The sequence below is a fragment of the Dendrobium catenatum genome, unplaced genomic scaffold (genome assembly GCF_001605985.2).
Source record: "Dendrobium catenatum unplaced genomic scaffold, ASM160598v2 fragScaff_scaffold_123, whole genome shotgun sequence".
Classification (NCBI taxonomy): Eukaryota; Viridiplantae; Streptophyta; class Magnoliopsida; order Asparagales; family Orchidaceae; genus Dendrobium; species Dendrobium catenatum.
This window is the reverse complement of record NW_021318585.1, coordinates 172,647-194,232: the sequence shown is the minus strand read 5'-3', so window position 1 is coordinate 194,232 and position 21,586 is coordinate 172,647. Positions and strand designations below refer to the sequence as shown.

At 35.1% G+C, this 21,586-nt stretch overlaps 1 protein-coding gene across 1 annotated transcript; it reads left to right on the top strand.

The window, feature by feature from the left end:
- The first annotated feature begins 1,184 nt into the window (after positions 1-1,184).
- Positions 1,185-20,331, top strand: LOC110112412 (phosphatidylinositol/phosphatidylcholine transfer protein SFH8-like). Its single transcript, XM_028698024.1, has 7 exons — positions 1,185-1,307; positions 9,271-9,369; positions 9,461-9,577; positions 16,674-16,730; positions 17,911-18,036; positions 19,255-19,737; positions 20,171-20,331. Exons 1-7 carry the CDS (start codon positions 1,185-1,187, stop codon positions 20,291-20,293), a joined length of 1,128 nt encoding a protein of 375 aa, XP_028553857.1. The 3' UTR covers positions 20,294-20,331.
- Positions 20,332-21,586: the final 1,255 nt, after the last annotated feature.

The window sequence follows — 21,586 nt, the reverse complement described above, 5'->3', positions numbered from 1 at the left end:
GGGAGGCATACTTCACCACCTCTTCATTCCCCCTATTTTATTTTCCTGTTTGGGGGTTGTTGAGTTTTCTGCTGATTCTTTGTTTCGCTGTTTCGATCCGGTCAGGCGAACATCGAGTCGTCCTCATTCACCATTTTGATCTGGTCAGGTGAATGTTGGACTTTATCTTTTGTCCTGCTGTTTCGATCTGGTCAGGCGGACATTAGACCTTTTGGGAAGCTCATTATTCGTTGTTGCGAATATGGTCAGGTGGATATTGAGCTGTTCTCATTTGCTGTTGCGAATATGGTCAGGCAAATATAGAACTCCCTCCTTTTTCTACTCATGTTCACTGTTTCGATCTGGTCAGGTGAGCATTGAGTTTTTCTCCATTCACTGTTTCGATCTGGTCAAGTGAATGTGGGGTCTTCTTCTGTCCTGCTGTTTCGATCTGGTCAGGCAGACAGATGATTTCTCCGTATTTGATTACTCTTCCTTATTGCTTATCTCTGATTATCGCTCTTTGATATTTCCTTTATTTTTCAAACTATTATTGGTTTCCCTTCTTTCCGTATCATCTTAGATATTCGTCGTAGGTGATCGTTGAATTCTACTTGGTTCTTTGAGATTTTTCCTTCTCTTATCTCCCCACTTTGGTTGGGTAGATGATTGACTTGTTCTCTCTCTCTTTGATTTGGTTCTCATTAGTTGACTGCATTTTCTTAAAGACTTTCTTTGGTCGACCTTGAGGTTGTATCTTCCAAGAGTTAGGAAGGTCAAGGCCAACATATCCGGGTCACGCATTGTTCTCCGCATATGTTGGGGGTTCGTTTGTTGACCTCGATTTTGGCTCGATCGTGCTCGAGCTCTTTCGATCGATTTAATCGAACCCCGTCGAGCCCAATTCGAGCTCGAATCGACCCGACTCGAGCCGGATCAGACTCGAATGAGTTCAATTAGACTCGATTAATTTGTTTTCGTCGCGTCGTATTTAATTTGATTTGAATGGATCATTATCTTGGACCCAATTTTGTTTAACCAATTTTGTTGAGCCGGCTCGAGCCCGAATTGACTCAAATCGAGCCAAATTTGGACCCGACTCTAACCTAATCTTAGCCCATTTGATCCGATCCAGTTCGGTTTAATCCCATTAAAATGCCATTCGACTTTCTAATTTGTTTGAATTCTTTCCCTAAATCTAGTAAATGGCGTTGACGGCCACGATCAAACGAGATCGTCGTTTCAGCCCATATCCCACGTCTCAGTTGATTTCTGCGATGGAGGCAGAGATCGAACAGAGAGCAAAGCTGTTTAAGGAATTTTTGAAGGTTGGAGCGTGACGACGAAAAGAGGCGGGCTTCCTCTTCCGGCAAGATGTTTTGATTTACACGGAACGAAGGTTCCGGGCTCGGCATTGACGCTCTCCCTCTCGTTCTCTCGATCTCCTCCTGTTCGAAAGGCCTAGACGAACGAGCTCTCGCGCCCGACTTCCCCTCCCGATTTCTCCTTTTGTTCGCAGAAGGAGTCGGTCAGAGCTTCCTCCCTCCTGTTCGCCCCAGCTCTCTCTCCCGAACTCTCGCTCCAGCTCTCGATCCTGTCTTCCATTCTCGCCTAGACCAAGCCCGGCGATCCCGTAGCCGCCTGGACCGAACCCGACGATCCAGCAGCCGCCTGGACCGAACCCGACGATCCCGAAGCCGCACGCCCGGACCGACCTGGACTTCGTCTCCTCTGTCTTCGCCGACCGACTCCAAGCCGCAGGTGAGTATCTCCCTTCTTCTCTCCTGCTTGATCTCCCACTTCTTCTTGTTCTTCTTCTTCTTCTTCTTCTTCTATTGATCTTCCTCTACCTTCCTCTCATTCTCTACTCAAACAAAAAAAATCTGAGAACTATTCTTATTTAATTGACATTTTGCTTTGCATATGTGTTTTTTCTTTTAGATGGTTATTGCATAAATTTTGAGTGGTTTTGTGAGGCTTTGTGGTGTATATGTCATTACACTCCTAGCCCCATGGGTTTCTAAGTGAATGCCCCCATTCTCTATAGTAGATTTCATGATATCATTGAAACTCTTTACAAAATTTGAGAACAAGATTGCTTTGAGTTGTGCTTGATTTATTTTTATAGTCATTCATGATTCATGATTATTGAGTTTGGAGATGGGCATAGTTGTGCTTCTCTGATTTTGGATGTCTTTGTGGGCTTTGCATGGATTGTGGAAGGTCATGAAATCCATGTCATTTATTATCAAAGCATGTATACCAAATGTTTGTGATAATGCCTCAAAGAAAAGTCATAGTTATTTTGCTTACATTAAAGCTCTACTATTGAAAATTTCCTCAATGCTTTGTCTAGAAATTTATCAATATTTGAAAAATAAATTTGGTTATTTGATGAAATATGGATAGAGTTCAAAGTCATTCTCTCATGAACTATACTTATTTTATTCAATGCTTATGGATGAATATCATGTACTCTAGAAGTATGATGGTTGTCATAGTTTATCATTCTCAATAGAGCTTGAGAGAGGTTAGTTAGAATGATTGCTTCATGTGCAAGGGTTCTTCCATATGTATATTTGTTTTAACCATTATACAAGTGGCATTGGCATTATATCGGTGAAATGTGAGTTTTCTTGGGTTTGAAAGAAACAAGTTATTTTAGTACACTTTATTCAAGTTGTATCGTTTAGGTATTTGCATCTAGTTGAGTCAGGCATGTACGAACTTTTGCTAACAAAGATATGTGGATGGATTTATGTGAAAAGTTAAGATGGTCATGCTTCTTTTGTATTCTCGATGAATCATATGGAGAATGTGACATTTATTAGCAAATACAGTTGTGATAGTTGTTTTGACCTTAATAAGAGTAACATACAAATGAATGTGTTGTTTCATGATTATTTGGAAGGCGAGCTCACTTGTTCATTGAGAATATGGAGTCGGTGCTTTGTCATTACCTATTTCATTTGATGAAGGATTTAAAGTCCTATGTTTAGATTGTTAGGGACCATGAAAAATGCATAAGAGTTTGCTTATAAGTATTGTTGGAAATTTTTCAATGCCGTTTTACGCTTCTTATAAAAATGCATGTGGATCTTATGGAAGTCCAAAGATTGAGTGGAATATGGTTGTTAGTTTAATGCCTTGAATGTCTTTGAAACCATAGTTTAATGATACTTTCATTCATACTAAAATCGTTAGTGGAATGAGTAGAGATTGCATCATTATAAAATTTATTAAGCATATGGATACATGTATTTCTTGCTTTTTCCGTTAGAGTACAAAAGCATAACTTTCATATTAAATTGGTTTTATTCGATTCGTGTTTTAGTTTAGCAATGAAGCGTTGGATATGACATCCGTTGACAAATGATCGTGTCGTATTCTTATATTCGAAAGTTTCATATGGGTATTTAATTCACTTTTGAGCTTGTTTAGAAAGATACGGGAATTACATCGAGACCCTATATTTAATGAAATTCATGAACTTGTGATAGGAGAGCTTGCTCATATGTATTACGGCACATGAGGTGAGGTTTCCAAGTTGATTTGGGAATAATTAGTATGCAGTTTTTTTTTTTTTTTTTTTTTTTTTTTTTTTTTTTTTTTTTTTTTTATTTGGGAATAATTAGTATGCATTTTTTTTTTTTACAGTTTTTAGTGTTCTGAGCTATTTTGAGAAGAGCAAAGTGCAGATTTTCACTATTATTAATGTCCGAACTATTTTGGGGAATAAATACATGCAGTTTTTTTTATGTTTTTAGCTTCTAAATTGCTGTATGAATGTTACAAGTGCAGTTTTTCATAGTTTTTTTAATGTAGTAGATGTCTGCTTTTACTTGTTTATGCTCTAAAGTATTTTTGGAACGGATTAGATGCATTTTTTTTTCTATATACTCATTAGTTATGAGGCTTGCAATATCACATACTTTAAAAAAAAAAAGAGATGTTTATGAGCTTGAGTGGAAGCTTTTATTAAGCTTTTGATGGTATTCGAAGCAATCTATATTATTAGAAGCATGTTCAGGTTTAAAGTTCGTAACATGGTTTGATAGCTTAGTGAGAATGTGTGACTCTGGAAGCAAGGACCCTTATGATAGCTTGCTTATAAAGAATCATGTTAGCATTGCATATTAGTTATTTGATGAAATACCATTAACAAGAGGTGGTAACTTGCTTGATTCATAGGCTTTGAGTTTCCAACAGATTGTAGATCATATTTCAAATCTTGAATGAATATTTCTTAACAGATAAAAAAAAGACATGCCAATACTTTTCTTTTGGATATGACATTCATCAACATATGCATAGGAAAATATTCTGTTAATGCAAATGCTTATGACACATCTTAGACCACATGTACAATTTATATCCGGTTAGATGTAATGATGCTAAGCATTTCTCATGGTTTACAAAATAGAAAGTTTTTTTTTTTTTTAATGTTATAAGTACAACGTGGAGTCATGAATAATTATGCTTTTGTGAGGATTGTTTAAAACACTTTGACTACACTTTGGCAAATTTGTTTAAAATGCAATAGTTTAATACCACATGTTATCTTGTGTTAAACTCCCTAATGAGCTCTTTTATAGATTTGTATTGTAACGAGACTCCTTTTTTTATTTTTGTAATAATTTTAGTTAAACCATATGAATTTGGTTATTATTTGTTAGCAATGAATATTTGAAAACCTTTTGAGCATGATATTGTCTCTCTGCATTTCGTATAAATGATTGGAATAAGTTTAAAATATTTTCTTATTAAATCGAGTCATGTCTTCATCCATATTTATGTGAAATGTTGTAGTTGTTTTATGGGTCGTCGCTAGGTGTGACATTTGAGTTTCTTTTAAAGAGTTTTGTGAGTCGTTTTATACTTAGAAAGTTTTTTTTAATGAAATGTTTCTCCTTGCTTTTATTGAAATTTTCTTACGAGTCACTTTGTGTTGCCAATTTGGAAAGTCGTTTTTGATTGAAAGACGTCTTGTTTTGCTTTGGTTAGAATGATTTATTAGTGACTTTGAATTTATTTTAAAGGGACGACGAATTTAGTGAAAGCCTTACAATGAGGAGTTTTATAAGACTTTCTTGTTGCAAAGTTTTATATTTTCATGCCCCACTCCAAGTTAGAGAAAGAGGCACTTGTTTATTTGTTATTTTGTAGGGTTTTGTGTCAAAGAGTTTGGTAGATTCCTTTTTGTAAGGGTTTGTGTAGTATTTAGAGGTTCTTACAAGTCATGTTGGGTTTGATTGGACCTATTTAGCATGATCCCTATAGTGTCATTTAGGAGTGACTAGTGCTTTCCTATTTGAATTGAGTTCTCTTAGTGATGATTTCTAAAAGAGTGAGTTTTAGAGAGTTGAAGCTTTGAGGGAGCTTTATGTTTGTAGGTGCTTAGTGTCTTTTTGGGAGCAGGATGGGATTGCCTCCCCTTTATGTTAGCTTATAAGGATAAAGAGAATGTTGGATAGGTTCAAAGCAAGGTGAATTTAGTTATAAGTCTAGTTTTAGAGGTTTTTTTTTCCCTTAGTCGTTGTAGGGTTTGGTTTAGAGTGTTATGGGTAGATATGTCAAATGTATCAAGTGCCTCGTTCGGAGTGGGAACAGCAAAGGGCATTGTTAATGTGACTTTTGGGTACACTTGACTTCAACGAAGTGTATCCAATAACAACAATGCCTATACCCCTTTTTGTATTTGATTTTTTTCGTTAGTTTTCTCCGCCATTTTCTTTTATGTTTTTTGGGGTTGCATGCTTGTAAAATGAGGACTCAAAACACAAACGACTCAACCAAGTAACAAAGGGTATGTTCTTGTCTTTTTCTTACAGCACTTTCATTTCCTTATATAATTATTCGCTTATAGAATTGTTCTAATACACATCTCCTTTATATTGTGCGAGGTACCTATTGGAGAGCAATGGATAAGGAGCGCTGGAGCACTTGGAGAGGGAGCTAGGATAATCGGATCCGAGCATCAGTCGTCCCTACCATTCCGGTAGGGGCACTACGTGCGGAACCACCGGGTCGTAGCCCCCGATGCTGTAAGTTTACTAAAACTTAGAAAAACCTTTAGGAGCCTAGATGGTTGTACGCCTCCCACCCTTAGGGCCTTAGAAACTTCAATTATATATTTAGGATTGCTTTTACCTTTTTTTTAGATCACTAAAATTCTATGACATCCGTATAGAAGTCTTAGGAATTAGAAAAACAACATCACTTTTAGTCCTACAACACTAGTGACATCTAAGGACAAAAATTAAAGACTGAGTCTTAGAAAACATAGACTTAGGGTGCATGTTCCTTATAGGATTGAGACTTTAAAACAAAAAAACCTAGTGACACGTTTTCCTAGATTTGGATTTTATTTTTCTTAATTCATTAATAATCAATTAACCAATTTTAATCTAATTTCTAAAAACCTATTAAAATATTTAATTCTTAATCAATTTGTTATTAACATTTGTAACTATTAAATTCTAAATCTAAAATATAAACCTAAATCTAATTCAACTAATTTAATGATGAACTCTTAACCATCTTAAGATTTAAAAGAATTAGATTTAATTAGGTGATCAAATCCCAAATAAAAATTCATTAGGGTAAGATACTTATAAATGTCAAACCTTAGTATAATTTCTAAAATCAATCAACAAATATGATTAATAAAATATTTAATCTACCTTTTTCTTCTTTTTTAATAACAAATTAAAATAATCCAACAAAGTTAATTATCACTGGGTAACCCAGGCCTACGAGGTTATTAAGTTAGCCCCAAGGAGGGTGAAATAAACCTCACGACCTCGGTGTGAAATAAAGGTGGTAGTTAATCAAACATTAAAAATAAAACATCCTAAAAATCAATCCTAAAATATTAATATTTAAATTTTAATCTAAAATTCTTTCCTTTGCCATTCTTAACAAATAAAGAAAAAAATACAAACAACTCTAACTAAACTATCCCATATAGGACCTACCAAAACCCCACAGCTTTCACACACTTAGATGAGTTTGATAGGACACGACTTTTAGCTTTATGTTAGAATGTTGTTATTCTTTTCTTTTCTGTGCTGTATTGTGACGCTCTGCATGTGACCCGTGTGCTGTTTGTTTTTGCTACTTGTTGTAGCTTTTCTGTGATGCTTTTCTGTGACGCTTTTTCTGCTCTTTTCTTTTCTGCACTGTGGTTGTGAGCGTTAGAATACCCATAGGTTAGGGACGCTTTTACATACTAATGCTGTCTTCTTGCAGGTGGTCGTGCTTACAAAGCGCTAAAAAGGGGGCTAAAATTAATAATAATAAATGTATAACTGCTTTAGGTACCTGCTTCAGCTGCTTAGCCCCCAATAATCAAAGCACGGCTAAGTGTGATTTACTTTTCAGCATTTTCATATATATAACTGCTTGGATGAGTTTTTATTATAAACTGCTTAGGATAACCCCTGCAGGAGAGTCTAGATTTTCTATTTTTAATAACGTAATGTATTTGATAGTAAATTTTGTGAAAATCATTAAAATAAGGCATTTTTAAAGAGATAGGAATCCAAAGGGAAAAGTAAACCCCCCCAGAGGGTTTCCTTTTTCATTTGGATATCCTTTTGGAGCACTCACTACGAGGAGTCCAAAGGGAAAAGTAAACCCCTACAGGGGGTTTCTTTTTTTATTTGGGCATTCTTTTGGAGTATTCACTACAAGGAGCCCGAAGAATTGAAGACGATCCATGGACGAATCAAGGAAGTGAAGAAGAAGGCTGAAGATATAAAATGCCTTATTTTAAGATTTGCGTCATTTCCGTGTTGTTGTCGGTGGAGCCTGACCACCATTACTTTCTGTACTCTATGATGTAATATTGAATGGCACTTGCCATGGACACTCTTTTCCGTGGAATTTTATTATTTCTGTTGTGTTTTGTTTACTTTGATTGCGCAGTAGAACCAGCATGCTTTTCTTAGGTTTCTTTTCAGCATGTGCTTGCGCTTGACCGTTAGGCTCTTTTAGGATAAAAATTCTTCTACTCGTAATTAATAATAAAAATTTTAGATTAACTCACATAGAAACATAATGATTCTAGGAAATAGCCGGAATCATCCGGGGTCGCATACATGCATTCTCTCTTCTTTTAGACAAGCTTCCCCGCCTGCGGGTAGAGTCCGGATAATCTGGCCTATGAGGATGAAGTGCCGGACCTGGGGAAGTTTAGTCATTCTCAAAAATTATTTTTATAAGCCTTTTGAAAATTTCATACATCCTAATTTGGAGACTTTAACCAGCATAAATTGCATTAGTAAATAATTAAAATCAAAATTTAATTGCATTATTTTTAGAAGCATTGTACCTCTCATAAGTGGAGGATCAATTAGGGATTTCTTTAGTTGTCGATCTCAATTTCAGTGTCTAAACTACCCACCCATCTCTCATACAGACCGGATAGCATGGATTTTACACGATTATGAGGTTTTAGCTGGCTTCCTTTGTCAGGCAAGAAATAAGTCCAGGACAATATTAGTTAGGTCGTAGATGTTAGTGTTGTGTGTACAACACTACATCTTTTATAGATTTAGAGTCTAAAGGGGGAGGGTACAAGTGTACTTCTATACACCTTATTGTTGGGTAAGTTCTCCATTCTTTCGGGGACTATAAATCCTACCTATCTGCGTCACACAGATGACGCCGCCTCCCTCTTTCTCTCATGTTTGTTTGAATGCGTGGCCTCTTTCATTTCTCCAGTTTTTTTCTTTCCTCGGACCGGCCGGATGTTGAATGAACCATGTGTGATTGATTAAGCCAAATTGGGACATTCCCCTTTGATTAGGAAGCCTAGAAATCCCCTTGCACTAAACCCATTAGAGGAGATAATCTAACATCCTTAATCGAGAGTTTTCCTAAGTCAAGGCTTAGGATGTAATTAACTACGGGGGCTTGCGCCCGTAGGAAACCGATCCCCACAATCAAATAAACCCTATTCGATGCTGATGTATCGAATAGGGGAAATCTCATGAACTTTTGGGTTATAGATATTATTATCCATCGAGGTGCGTACGTAGGTGAAAACCCGCTATCCTCCATGGCTAATCGTATATATAGCTCCATCTGTTCTTCCATCGGCCTGCTTGTGTCGATTGTAAAGGCCTACGACCATTTTGTCCTACGGGATAGTGTGATCGTACCCTTTGCATTCGAACCACACGAGCAGAATCCTTTCAAGGTAAATACTAGTGTATGTGTGCGCGCGCGTGTGTATGCTATTATATCTTATAGCTCATGATAATAATTTTGGTTTTGTATATGCAGATGGTTCTCAGTGGAGAAGCCCAATACACAAGGCAGATTGTAACTGTTTCGAAAGGAGAGGGAAATATCATTGCTTATGCGAAACCAAAATATCCATTGGTATGGCAGTATGGCTTGTTGACTTAAATTTATTTGACAGTACACCTGATTAATCTGTAAAACTAAACTTGGTCACTTGCTGCTTGGTCAGGTGATGGGTAGTGATACCTCCACTGCCGAATCTGGTTCAGAAGCAGAAGATATTGCCTCTCCAAAAGCAGTTAAGAGCTATGCATCGTGCCAGTGCTTAACCCCTGTGCGAGAAGAGGTAAGCTTGACTGTCCAGCACCATGCCACTTTCAACAACTCCCTATAACTATGAAAATGTGATGGCGGGGGTTGTGAATTACTTTAATGCTTTTGGTTTCTTTGGATAACTAGTTTTGAAACATATACAAATTTAATTCTTTAGGAAAAAAATTGTAAGCCCTCTTTTTCAAACTCTGTTTGTTGATTCACCTTGTTCCAAAAAATGTTCTTTTTTTAATTGTCTGCTAGCCTTTAAATGGTTGGAGAAGGTTAATGAAGATGATTATGCAGTCAATTCGTTATGCTTTCAGTTTTTATGCATATCAAAATTTACATAAATCCAAGGTGTTATTATGTTAAAGTTTTCTTTTAGAAGAATTATAATGTTCAACTTCTTTTTTTGCGACAACAAGTAATCTCAGCCATTATCCAACTTTTATTTGAGAGTTGGAGGGCTCCATAATTTTCTGATGAGATACTCAAGTATTTAATAGGAGTCGAGCACAAAATCAATGAACAAACAGTAAAATTCAGCAAACCCACATTTTTTTTTTTTTTTTGATAAGAAAAGAAACACAAACAAGCAAGGTACAATGGTCCTCTTTCGAGAGGAGGATCTTCTCTCCCAAATCCTAGACGTCGCTAGAATCCCTCACGAAAACAGTGGATAGCAAAACCTCACTAAATTCTGCATACAAAAATCATTACCTTAACCCTAGGGTAAATTGATTACTTAAAGCAAACAATAAACATCAAATACCAAAAGAGCTCTCAAATCAGCCCCAAATCTACCCTCTTAAATTCGAAAATATTTCCTAATTAATCCCCTTCTAAATGAACCCACAAATATGCTCTTTTTTAATTAGGAATTATTTTCTAATTAATCCCCACTCAAATCAGCCCCCAATTTTGCCCTCTTCGATTAAGAAACATCTTCTAATTAATTCCCCTCCTGGCCGCCCCCTCCACCTTGCATAAACCTTGGGCCCCACCTTAATTTGGGGCGGAATCCAACTTGGCTGGACCCTATTTCTGCATGGAGTAAACTAGGGCCGGTCCTTCTAGACATCCTGGATCGATTCCTCCTGTATCGGTCTAATAGTATTTCAGCATTTTCATGAGCTATAGAAATATGTATGTCACTTCTCTTTTTTCTATTCAATGTTGTCTTAAAAATTGTATTAGGAAGTAAACGTTCATTTGAGATTGGGTTCCAACTTGAATAGTGATAAAAAAATTCACCCAAAATAATACATTAGTTTATTTCCAAGAATTTGGTGAAATTTTAGGAAGATCATTTTTTTTTGTCAATTAAAATTTTGTCCAACATAGTAGAGTAGATAAGGCATGTTTCTTCTATTCTTAAATTATTTTGTAAAGAATTTATTGAATAGTAGCCCACTAGTATGAAGTAAATATTCAATTGTGATCGCATTTGACCAATTCTAATCATCTTGCGTTATCAATAGTTTTATCATAACTTTTTTAGGTTGGCTTTTCAAATCCTCCTCCATTCTAGTAGAGTGCTAGATTAGTTATAAATACTAATTGTGCTACACAATCATGTTACCTTATGTTATCACTTTAGAAAGATAATCACTTTTTTTTTTGCAACTATCTTCCACCAAAAACACACCACCTCCAGCACAATACATTCAAATACATTAGTCCTTCACAGTTCAAATCACCTATTCTCACAAACTAGCAACTCCACAACACATATGCAACCTATCCAGTCTCAATATTTTGCTATAGTGAACCGAAATTCCACAACCATTATCATTTCTCCCTTGTTTCTGTATAGCTGCAACCACTTTCTTAAGAAGCCACACCTGATTCTCTCTCCCAATATTAATTTTACCAACTCACGCTGTCATCACTCGTACTCTATCCATCACTACAAAGATCCACATAAGCAAACATAATCCACCCATGAATCTACCTCATAGTCATGGTCAGTCTATCTTAGGTATGTCTAGGCTTGTCAAAACCGGGTCACGGGTCGGGTTCGGTTCAACCCGAAACTGACTCGGGTACATATGGGTCAACCCGAACCCGACCCGTTTTTCGAAACAGGTCAGTTTGCTGGACCCGAACCCGACCCACTTTGGGTCCGGGTCAACCTGACCCGACCCGTTTGACCCGAAAAAATTAAAATTAGTTTTTTGTATTTAATTACAAATAAAAATATATACCCTTCAATTAATTGTGAAACAAATTTTTAAAATGTACAACAAAACATATTATTTACAAATTAGAAATCAATAAATTACAAAAAAAATTACATATCTTTTACAAAAAAATTACATATCATTTACAAATTAGAAATCAACAAAATGACCAAATCGTCACTTTTCCCTTGCTCAACCAATAAGCACGGCTCAACTTCAAGTCTTCAGCACTTTACCTATATTCAAAGAACAAGGAAGAACTGTATTATGCGAAATTAACAAGTTAGATATGATGCTCATTGCTCAGATTAAACCTTCCAAAATCTTTAATCACCTTATGAGGTGTATGTTCAAATTTCAATCAACATTAGCATATTACCATCCAAGGAGACGAATTGTATTTTGCATTAAGTTAGTATCTATTCATTTATATATGTAGTATCTACTCATTTGACTTGAATATAAAATTACAAATGTCTTCTGGTTGTAATAGCATTTATTCTAAAATTATTCGGTTATTCCCATTATAATTTGAGAAGGTTGATCATCATCGCTTCATAACTTCAAAACAACAACAAATAATATTTAATGCTTGATCAAATATTCAAATGAATCATAAGAAGCAGCAGGATACACGAAACAGCACATATCAAAATATCAAATGAATCAGCATTCAAAAGAACCAGCACAGAACTGAAGCAGCTGGCAGCACATGCACCCGAAAAAACACAAGTTTTCCAAAATGTTGAAGCTCAGGATAACAGAACTATCCAACACAGCACAAATTACAGAATATGCTAATATTCTGGATCGTGTACAGAACTGCAACAAACAACCAAATAAAATTTTCACAGCAATAAACACAGCAACACATGCTAAAGTTTACCAAAACAACTAAAGTTTTCCAGCACAGCACAGAACTGAAGCAGCAAGCAATAGGTAACCCGAAACCAAACACACTTACAGAAATACAACATTAAAGAAATAACTGTCTTTCAAGTTCAACATTAAACCAAACTACCAAAGTACCAAACAACCAAATAAAATTTTCATATAACAGAACTTTCCCCAGCATTTGTCTCAAGTTCATTTACTGTTAAAGTAAGGACATCTTCAGTCACAGCTTCAAGCTCAGGATCATGTATAACTGCAACAAATCAACAAATAATAATATGTTTTTAATAATTCAGCTCTTAATTACTAAAGAAAGTGCAATTATATAAGTAAAAGTTTAGAAAAACTACACCCTTATCCCCGTATAGCCAATCCTTGTCACAGACCAAAGCCTCAACGATATCATGTTTTAGTGCACTCTGATATTGATCGAGGATTCGCCCACTATTACTAAAAGCACTTTTAGAGGAAACATTTGATATGGGAATACACAAAACATCACGTGCCATTGCAGAAACCTCAGGAAATCTATATTGGTTGGCTTTAAAAAAATGTAAGATATCAACTCAATTTTTCTATCTATTTTTGTTTCATTAAGATACATCTCAAATTCTGATTTTTTTGGCATTTCTACCTCCTCAAAGGAATCAAAATCCTGTTTTGGAATGTAAGAAGTGAGCATTGGTGCAAATAAGTTAAGCCTCAAAGGATTCATATATTGTTAATTAAAAAAAGTTATACCTGCTGAAATTGAGAATTTATAACAGTGGAAGAAGAACGACTTGTGCATTCAGTATTTCGTCGTTCACTTACATTTGCCGGAACATTGACACTATTGCTTGCATAATTCGAGAATAATGAGAACAAACTGTCTTTCACCTTCTTTACCTCAAACACATAATCACCCACATATAACCTCTTGTAGCACCATTCTACAAATGCGAATTTATATCTCGGATCAAGAATAACTGCTATTGCAAGAATGACGCTAAAATCATGCCAATACTTTTCAAATTTTGCAATCATCCTTCTACACATTTGTTTTATATAATCATGGCCCTCTATCAATTCATGTTTCAATGTAGCATAAGCTGTAGATATGCATGGAAAATATAGATTTGTCGTTGGATACTTCGTGCCAGAGATAACAAACCTTATATCATAAAAAGGTTTCAAGAATGTTGAAATTTTCTCTACTCTTTCCAATTCTGAATTTACTAGACATGTTTTGAAGTTGGACTCACCCAACTCTAATTGTTGGAAAGCCCTGTGGTAATATAGAGCACTTTCTAACATTATGAAAGTGGAGTTCCACCTTGTAGGAACATCTTGTCTTAAGCCTCTTTTCGATTCCAAGCAACTCTAGTTCACACAATCTAAATTTTTTTGTTTCCTAGCTTGAGATCCCTTGACATATTTTATGCTCTCTCTGATTTTTGAGATTGAAACATCAATCTCCTTCATTCCCTCTTGAACAATAAGATTAACAATATGAGCTGTGCATCTAATATGCTATAGGATTAGGTAACATCTCAAAATGACCCCAAACCTTGGAAGTCATCCTTCTACGCTTCTTAATTACGACTGAACAATCATCACATGCGCCATCAGATGCATCTAAACCCTCTACCACATTGTCTTCAATGCGAACTTCATCATTTTCTTGAATATAATTTTCAGGAAGTGTGTTTGAATCCTCCATCTATTGCAAAAATTATATCAAATTATGCAAATAAAAAATGATAATTTACCTTAAAAAAATATCCAACACACAATTTACATATAGCACACTTCCAACAGGCAACAACCAACAGGAAACAAAAAATTTCAATTGTCAATACACTCATACACATATACACTAATAAGTGAAAATAGCCACAACTAATAAGGCCGATAACAGCCACAAGACCGACAACCCACAGGCAGCAGCCAAGCAGAATAAATGAATAATAGATATTGCAAATTTCAATTTGCCATAACAGATAATCAAAGCCACAGATAAAAGCTCAAAATGTGAAGCCCTAATCGGTATTTCAAAGCCACAACAAGTTTAAATTGGAAGGAAGAATCGAAGAAGAAAATAACTTAAAAAAAAACCACTATAGTCTCTACTCTGTAGCAGTAGCAGTGGCTCCGTAACAAAAAATCAAAAAAAAAAAAAAAATTGCAACACTCATTGCTTGACTTCAATTATTCAAAGATAACCGAAAGAAAGTTAACCAAAAAATCAAACCAATGAGGCGATGAGCCGATGAGTCAATGACGAAGAATCAAAGAGGCGCAGAGGAGGAAATCTCAGCGAAATCGGCCAGTCCTAGCTTAGAGTTTTCTCGCTCGAAGAGAGACGAAGTCACGACTCACGAATGATGTACTCTCGGTCTCGGTTAATGGCTAGTTAATTGCCCTAAGAGGGTAAATTTGTAAATACGAAAATGGGTCGAAACGAGTCACTTTCGGGTTTACCCGGGTTGACTCGAACCCGACCCGAAATGGCATACGGGTCAAAACACAGAACCCGAACCCGACCCGTTTTGGGTTCGGTTGGCCCTAACCCAAATTTCTCGGGTCGGGTTCGAGTCGTGTTTTCGGGTCGTGTCAAATGTTTACAGGCCTAGGGGTATGTCATTGCCAAACCTTCTCTACAAAATATTGTTCTCTTTTAAGGGGGAAAAAATCCTTACTTCTATTGAACTAAGAGGAAAGCACGACCCCAACCTCCTTTGCTCGAGTTAGTATCAAGTACAAAACACACTTTGCCAACTTTAATTTTGCACCTGCTTTTGCTGTAGCCAGTCCTGCATCTCGTGTTTTCTCCCCAAGGAGATTTAACTGCGTCTCTTTTCTTTAAGGTTTGTGCTTGTTTGATTATCATTACTACCAAATCAATCACACTGTCTGCCCACAATCTCTTCCTTGTAGTCCTTGACAAATCCATCGCTAAAATCTACCTCAACAATCTCCTTTACTCTTTAACGATAATTGTGGTACTAACTTTTGCCTTCACCCCAATGAGATTTAACTGTCTCTTTTCTTGAAGGTTTTTATTTGTTTGATTAGCATTACTTCCATATCAATAACACTGACCGCCCACAATCTCTTCCTTGTAGTCTTTGACACAGCCATCGCTAAAATCTACCTCAACAATTTCCTCAACTCTTTAACGATAATTGTGTTACTAACTTTTTCCTTCACCCTGAATAAACTATCATTAATCTCAATTGACTCTCTCAAGTGATACTTTATTCAATGATCCTACTCATGACTTCTCTTACATGAATCTCGTTGTCAACTATTTGCTTGTGATTGGCACTTTTATCTATGATGGATCAATCATACTTATCTTGAGATGCTAACAATCTTTGGGCTACAAGAGCAACAACAATAAAAACAAAACCTCTGACTAATTCATATATTGTCACTATTATTTTCAAACTCTAGTTCGCATCTTCTATGCTAAATTGAGTTTTCTATTATTGTTATCATATTGTTGAATTTTTATTATAATGATATGCAGTTTATTATTATAATATTTCCTTATTATTGAGGATGTTATCTTTTAATATTTTTTGTTAATATTCTCTTCTCTATGTATGCAGGAGCTATTACTTGTGTTCAAACACAAGGTGGTTTGACCAAGTATTTCTCTATTTTGGTTGGGTTACATCAAGGTTAGCCTTAAGCCCATATCTTTTTGCTTTAGTTATGGATGTTCTCACTAGACATTTGCAAGAGGATGTACCTTGGTGTATGCTTTTTGTTGATGAGATTCTTCTTGTTGATAAAACTAGAGAGGGAGTTGAAAGTAAACTTGAATTATGGAGGTCAACATTAGAGACTAAAGGTTTTCGCTTGAGTAGATCTAAAACGGAATATATGGAGTGTAATTTTAGTAGTAATAGACCTAGTGAGGGGATTGTGACTTTGGGCGATCAAGTCGTTAATAAGAGTACACGTTTTAGATATCTTGGATCTATTGTTCAGAGTAATGGTGAAATAGATAGGGATATTATCAGCAGAATTCAAGTTGGATGTTTGAAGTGGAGGAATGCATCGGGCTTGTTGTGTGATAGAAAATTACCTCTCAAACTTAAGGGAAAATTCTATAAGATGGTAGTGAGGCCTGCAATGCTTTATGTTGTTGAATGTTGGCCATTAAAAGAGAAGCATAATACTAAGTTAAGTGTGGCAGAGATGTGGATGCTTAGGTGGATGAGTGGCTTTACCCTTAGAGATAGAATACAAAATGGGCATATACGTGAAAAGGTTGGAGTACCTCCAATAGAAGATAAGAATAGAGAGAGTCGCCTTAGATGGTTTGGTCACATAAAACGGCGGCCTTCTAACGACCCGGTTAGGAGAGTAGTGGTATTAGATTTGACTTATGTTAAGAAAGGTAGAGGCAGACCTAAAAAGACTTGGTTAGAAAATATTAGGAATGACCTTTCTTTATTAGATTTAAACGAGAATTTGACCTTTAATAGGACACAATGGAGAAAAAGGATTCATGTAGCCGACCCCACGTAGTGGGATAAAGGCTTGTTGTTGTTGTTCTCTTCTCTTGCATATATAAGGTTACCTATATGCTTGTCCTAATATAACAATCGAATAAAAAGGAAGTCCATTATGCCTTCTAACATTTAATTTGAATTTTGTTATTTTTTATATAATTCCTTCATGTTAGGAAAAATATGCCCTACTTCCCCATGACATTATCACGTTTGTTCCATAGAGAGTTGTTTATGTACAGAAAAGGTACCAAATAACTTCTTGAGCAGAAGTTGTCATATTATGCTGGTAATTAAGCACTTTATCTGATTCTATTCATATTTCCTTGTCATTCCATTGAGCCAAAAGCGATGCGGTGGCTTTTGCTTTGATTTTCAGAATTAAAATTGTATAACATAATTGGTTTCATCTGCTTTCCTCATTATAAAGCTTTGTTATTGAATGCATCAATGGATAATTAAAGCCCAATTTCTAATCAGTATCATCAGATATTTTCCAATGCAAAAAAGCTTGTGTTCTATGATTTATCAATAGGGAAGCTCGCAATGTAGGACCGGAATCACCAAAGCTTTAAGAACTATAACATATTAACATTGTAGAAAGTAACAAGAAAGGTTTAGTTATTACTTTAAAATAATCTTTTTCTAAGAGCTTCTTAAGCCTTGTAAACATATTCAATCAAACTTTAGTCATTCAAAATTAGTCTAATAAGTTTGAAAGTTTTTATTATAATTATTTTTTACATTTTTATTTAGACATGATGGAAAATGTCTTTTTTCAGTCAAAAGTTTTTGGGAAGTGCATCCTTCCCGTGGAATCCTCGGAGCCTGAATGTATCTTGACAGTTGACAAAGCTGTCGATGCAAAATGGAAGAAAGAGAACACGAGCAGGAGGGAGCAGGAGCAAGTCTGAGTCAAAAGGTTTGTAAAGTGAAAATTTAACATTTTTGAGGCATAGAACTAAGTTTTGTATTGAACAAAAACATAAAAAGTGCCCCTATTCCATGCTCCATGTTCTTTATTTGCTAATATAGCATGCTTCATAATTATACTTTTGAAATATCTGGGCAGTTTTGCAGCAAGTAGTTTGCTATGGTGTTAATTTTAAGTTTTTAACCGAACCACCTTTCCAAATTGAAGCAAAGTTAGAATCCTTGCTAGAAACTTGTATGAGTAATATTTCAGCAAAATAATGTCCTGTACAACTACTGTTTTACTATTGGTAATTTTGTAGGCTCTGTTGTCCTTCGTGTCTTCAATTGTGCTATGCTATATAGCGATGTGTGGCATTGTCCTGTTGATTAAAGCAATTATTTGGTAAAATCATCTAAAATGCTTTTAAGAGTTGTGATTGTTTAGGGTATAGGAAACTGTTGTGAAACTAATATGAGTTGATAGAATGATCAAAATGGGTATAGTTTGAATTTTATAGAACTATAATATAATGTCCCCATCATAACTATTCCATTACTTAATTATCGATAAAGAAAAGCTAAAACTCAAGAGAGGAGAAACAGAACAAAATTCTATACCGAGAAGAACCTTAGTTGAAGAACTTTTGACCTCTTTTTATTTAGCTTCTTGATTGGAGCAACAATCGCAGCAATTTCAACTTCTTTGCGACGTTTAAGAGCCTGGTCAATCCTTTGAATCTTTCTTAATTTCCAATAATCTACTGCACCGTGATCTTTCTTTTTTCTTAATTAAACTTCTCTGTTCAAGGAGCATAGTGAAATCTCTTTTTTTTTTTTTCTCCCTCGATGGGCTGGAGTTCATCCTGTGGATTTGTTAGATGACGTATTAATGCCTTTGATCAAGGCAATGTGACTACACAAAGGCAGTTACACGTTTTTTTTTGTCTATACATGCATGGCTGCTAAAGCTGCACATATTGTATCGATATGGTAATATTCAATTAATTAGTGATGTCAAGATGATTGACAAATCTGAGGCAACAAGTTGAATGCTGAAAGAATACTATAGAGTAATTAGGATACGTAAGTATAATAGAGGAAAGAGGAACTATTCGCTTAATGAGTGGAATGAGTCTAGTGTTCCATCCTTCCCAGCCTAATGTAACCATCCTCTTTGATCTAAGCTGAGATTTCCTTATTCTATTTAATAGTGTTCATCTGTAGGCAAAGATTATTGTCCAGTTTTCAATCCATATCTCCATATTCGTTATGAAAATAAAGAAAAAAATTTGCTTGGTGCAGGTTCATCAGCTATTTTGGTTGATGTGAAGAAGTATTCAGAAGGATTTAGAATGCAGATACTTGCATATGTAATCACCCTATATACATTGCTCTTTATGGTTATCAGCCATGTGACAAAGCAGCCTCAGGAAGAAACTCCTGAATCAGATTGGCATGATGCAGCATTATTTCGGGGTTCTACCTCTAAGGTGTTCCAGCCTCCATCGCCTGCTCCTGGACTCAAAGATGCTGACCTCCTGTCATCTGTTCTGAAGAGGCTTGGTGAACTGGAAGAGAAGATTGATATTCTTCAATCAAAACCATCAGAAATGCCTCATGAGAAGGAAGAACTGCTTAATGCCTCCGTCCGCCATGTTGATGCATTAGAAGTTGAACTTATTGCCACAAAACAGGTATAATGCAAGGTCTTAAAATTTGATTATGGTGAATTACAAGAATAATTAGGCTTACAAAAGAGTTGAAACAATGAGTTATCTAAATGTGAATCAATTTTCAATACATGAAATTTAATGGAGCTCAAAGGATAGAATTTTTGTGAACCTTAAAGATTTTGAGTTATAATAATAAACTTTCATACAAAATCTATCAATTCTGAGTAGGAGTCTGAGTTTTGCCCGAAATTTTGTTGAGATTGTCAAAATCAAAAAAATTAATTGGCTTCAGATTGGTTACAACCAAAACCTTCTAAACTATAGAATAGAATCAAGTTTCTTCGATGGCAGTATAATTATATTCATTGAAGTGTCTGAATCTCAATACGATGGAGATTTTCGAGTCTCCTTAAGCCATATCTTACATTCTTTAAAAAAAAAAAAACTTGAATAGGCTTTGCATCAAGCTCTTATGAGGCAAGATGAACTGTTGGCATACATTGATTTTCAGGAAGAGGCTAAATTTCGGGTTAGTAGAAGCTCCATTTATAATTTTGGCATTGTCCACTTCATTTGATTGTTCCATGTCTCTTACTGTATATTTATTCATTTGTTTTTTTTTTTTTTTTTTTTTTTTTTTTGTAGAAGAGGAAGTTTTGCTTTTGATCACTAATGATTTGTTAAGAGAAAATAGTTTCTGACAGGTGATAGAAGGGGCTTTTCCTTCTATCGCCAACTCAAAGAGAGAGGAGATTTAAGAGAGAGTGTGAAGAACAGAATGATTAATTTCTTTATCCTATTCACTCTCTTTTATTATACACAGATTTATGTTTGTTCCTTATTAAACATTTATTTGTTTGAGACAGTGATATGTTTTTTTTTTTAAATATAATTTCACATACTGTGATTTGTTTCCATCATTGTTTTGAGAGAATTTGATTGGAAGATTCTGATTGTTTTGAGTACTTTAGTGTCTAATTTATGATAAATTTCTTGCTATATGTTTTTTTAAAATTTTCCTTTCAATTTTTAGATATGAAAAAGCTGATTCAAACCATTTGATTGGGCTATGAGAGCATATTTTTAATTGGGAGGTTTGATTTTATGTGCCTCATAATATTAAAAATTGGAGATTTATTCATGAAAGTTTATTTCAGACCAGAACACTTGCTTTTAATCCCCAAAGTACATATTTACCGTCTGTTACTATCAAAATTTGGTCCGAATAAGCTCCTAACATGATTCGGACGAGGGTAGAACCATATAGCAGTAAAGTTTGGGTTCATGTTTGAACATTAATTGAGTCTTATTTGAATAAATGTTTGAAGCTTATTTGAACTTGATTGAACAAAGTTAAGAGCAAGATTTGAATATTATGCCATTATTTTTCAATCATTGTATAAATATGGTTCTAACAAGATTTCAAGAATGATTGAATAAGCTTCAAATATTATTTGAGTAAGGTTTCAATGAAATTTGAATGTGGAGCAAACAAAGTTGGAGTATGGCACGAACATTGATCAAGTAAGTATTAAGGTTTGAATGAAATTTAAACATGGATTATAACATATTATCACAATACTAACAAAATGAATTATCAGAGATTTAAAATAATAGTATAATAATTATAGCACATTTAAATCCCAAAAATTATAACATAGTAGATTATGATTATGAGAGATCGAACATAATATCACAACATTTATAATATAATACAACAACTATAAGATGAATACAATAACAATAGTTATAATGCAAGAGATAAAAGTTTTCATAATCAAATTTATGATTAATGGGAAGGATTGGAACTCCGTAAGCTATGCTTTTGAAGATCATAAACTCTGAAAAGTATTCCATTATAAAACGCTCA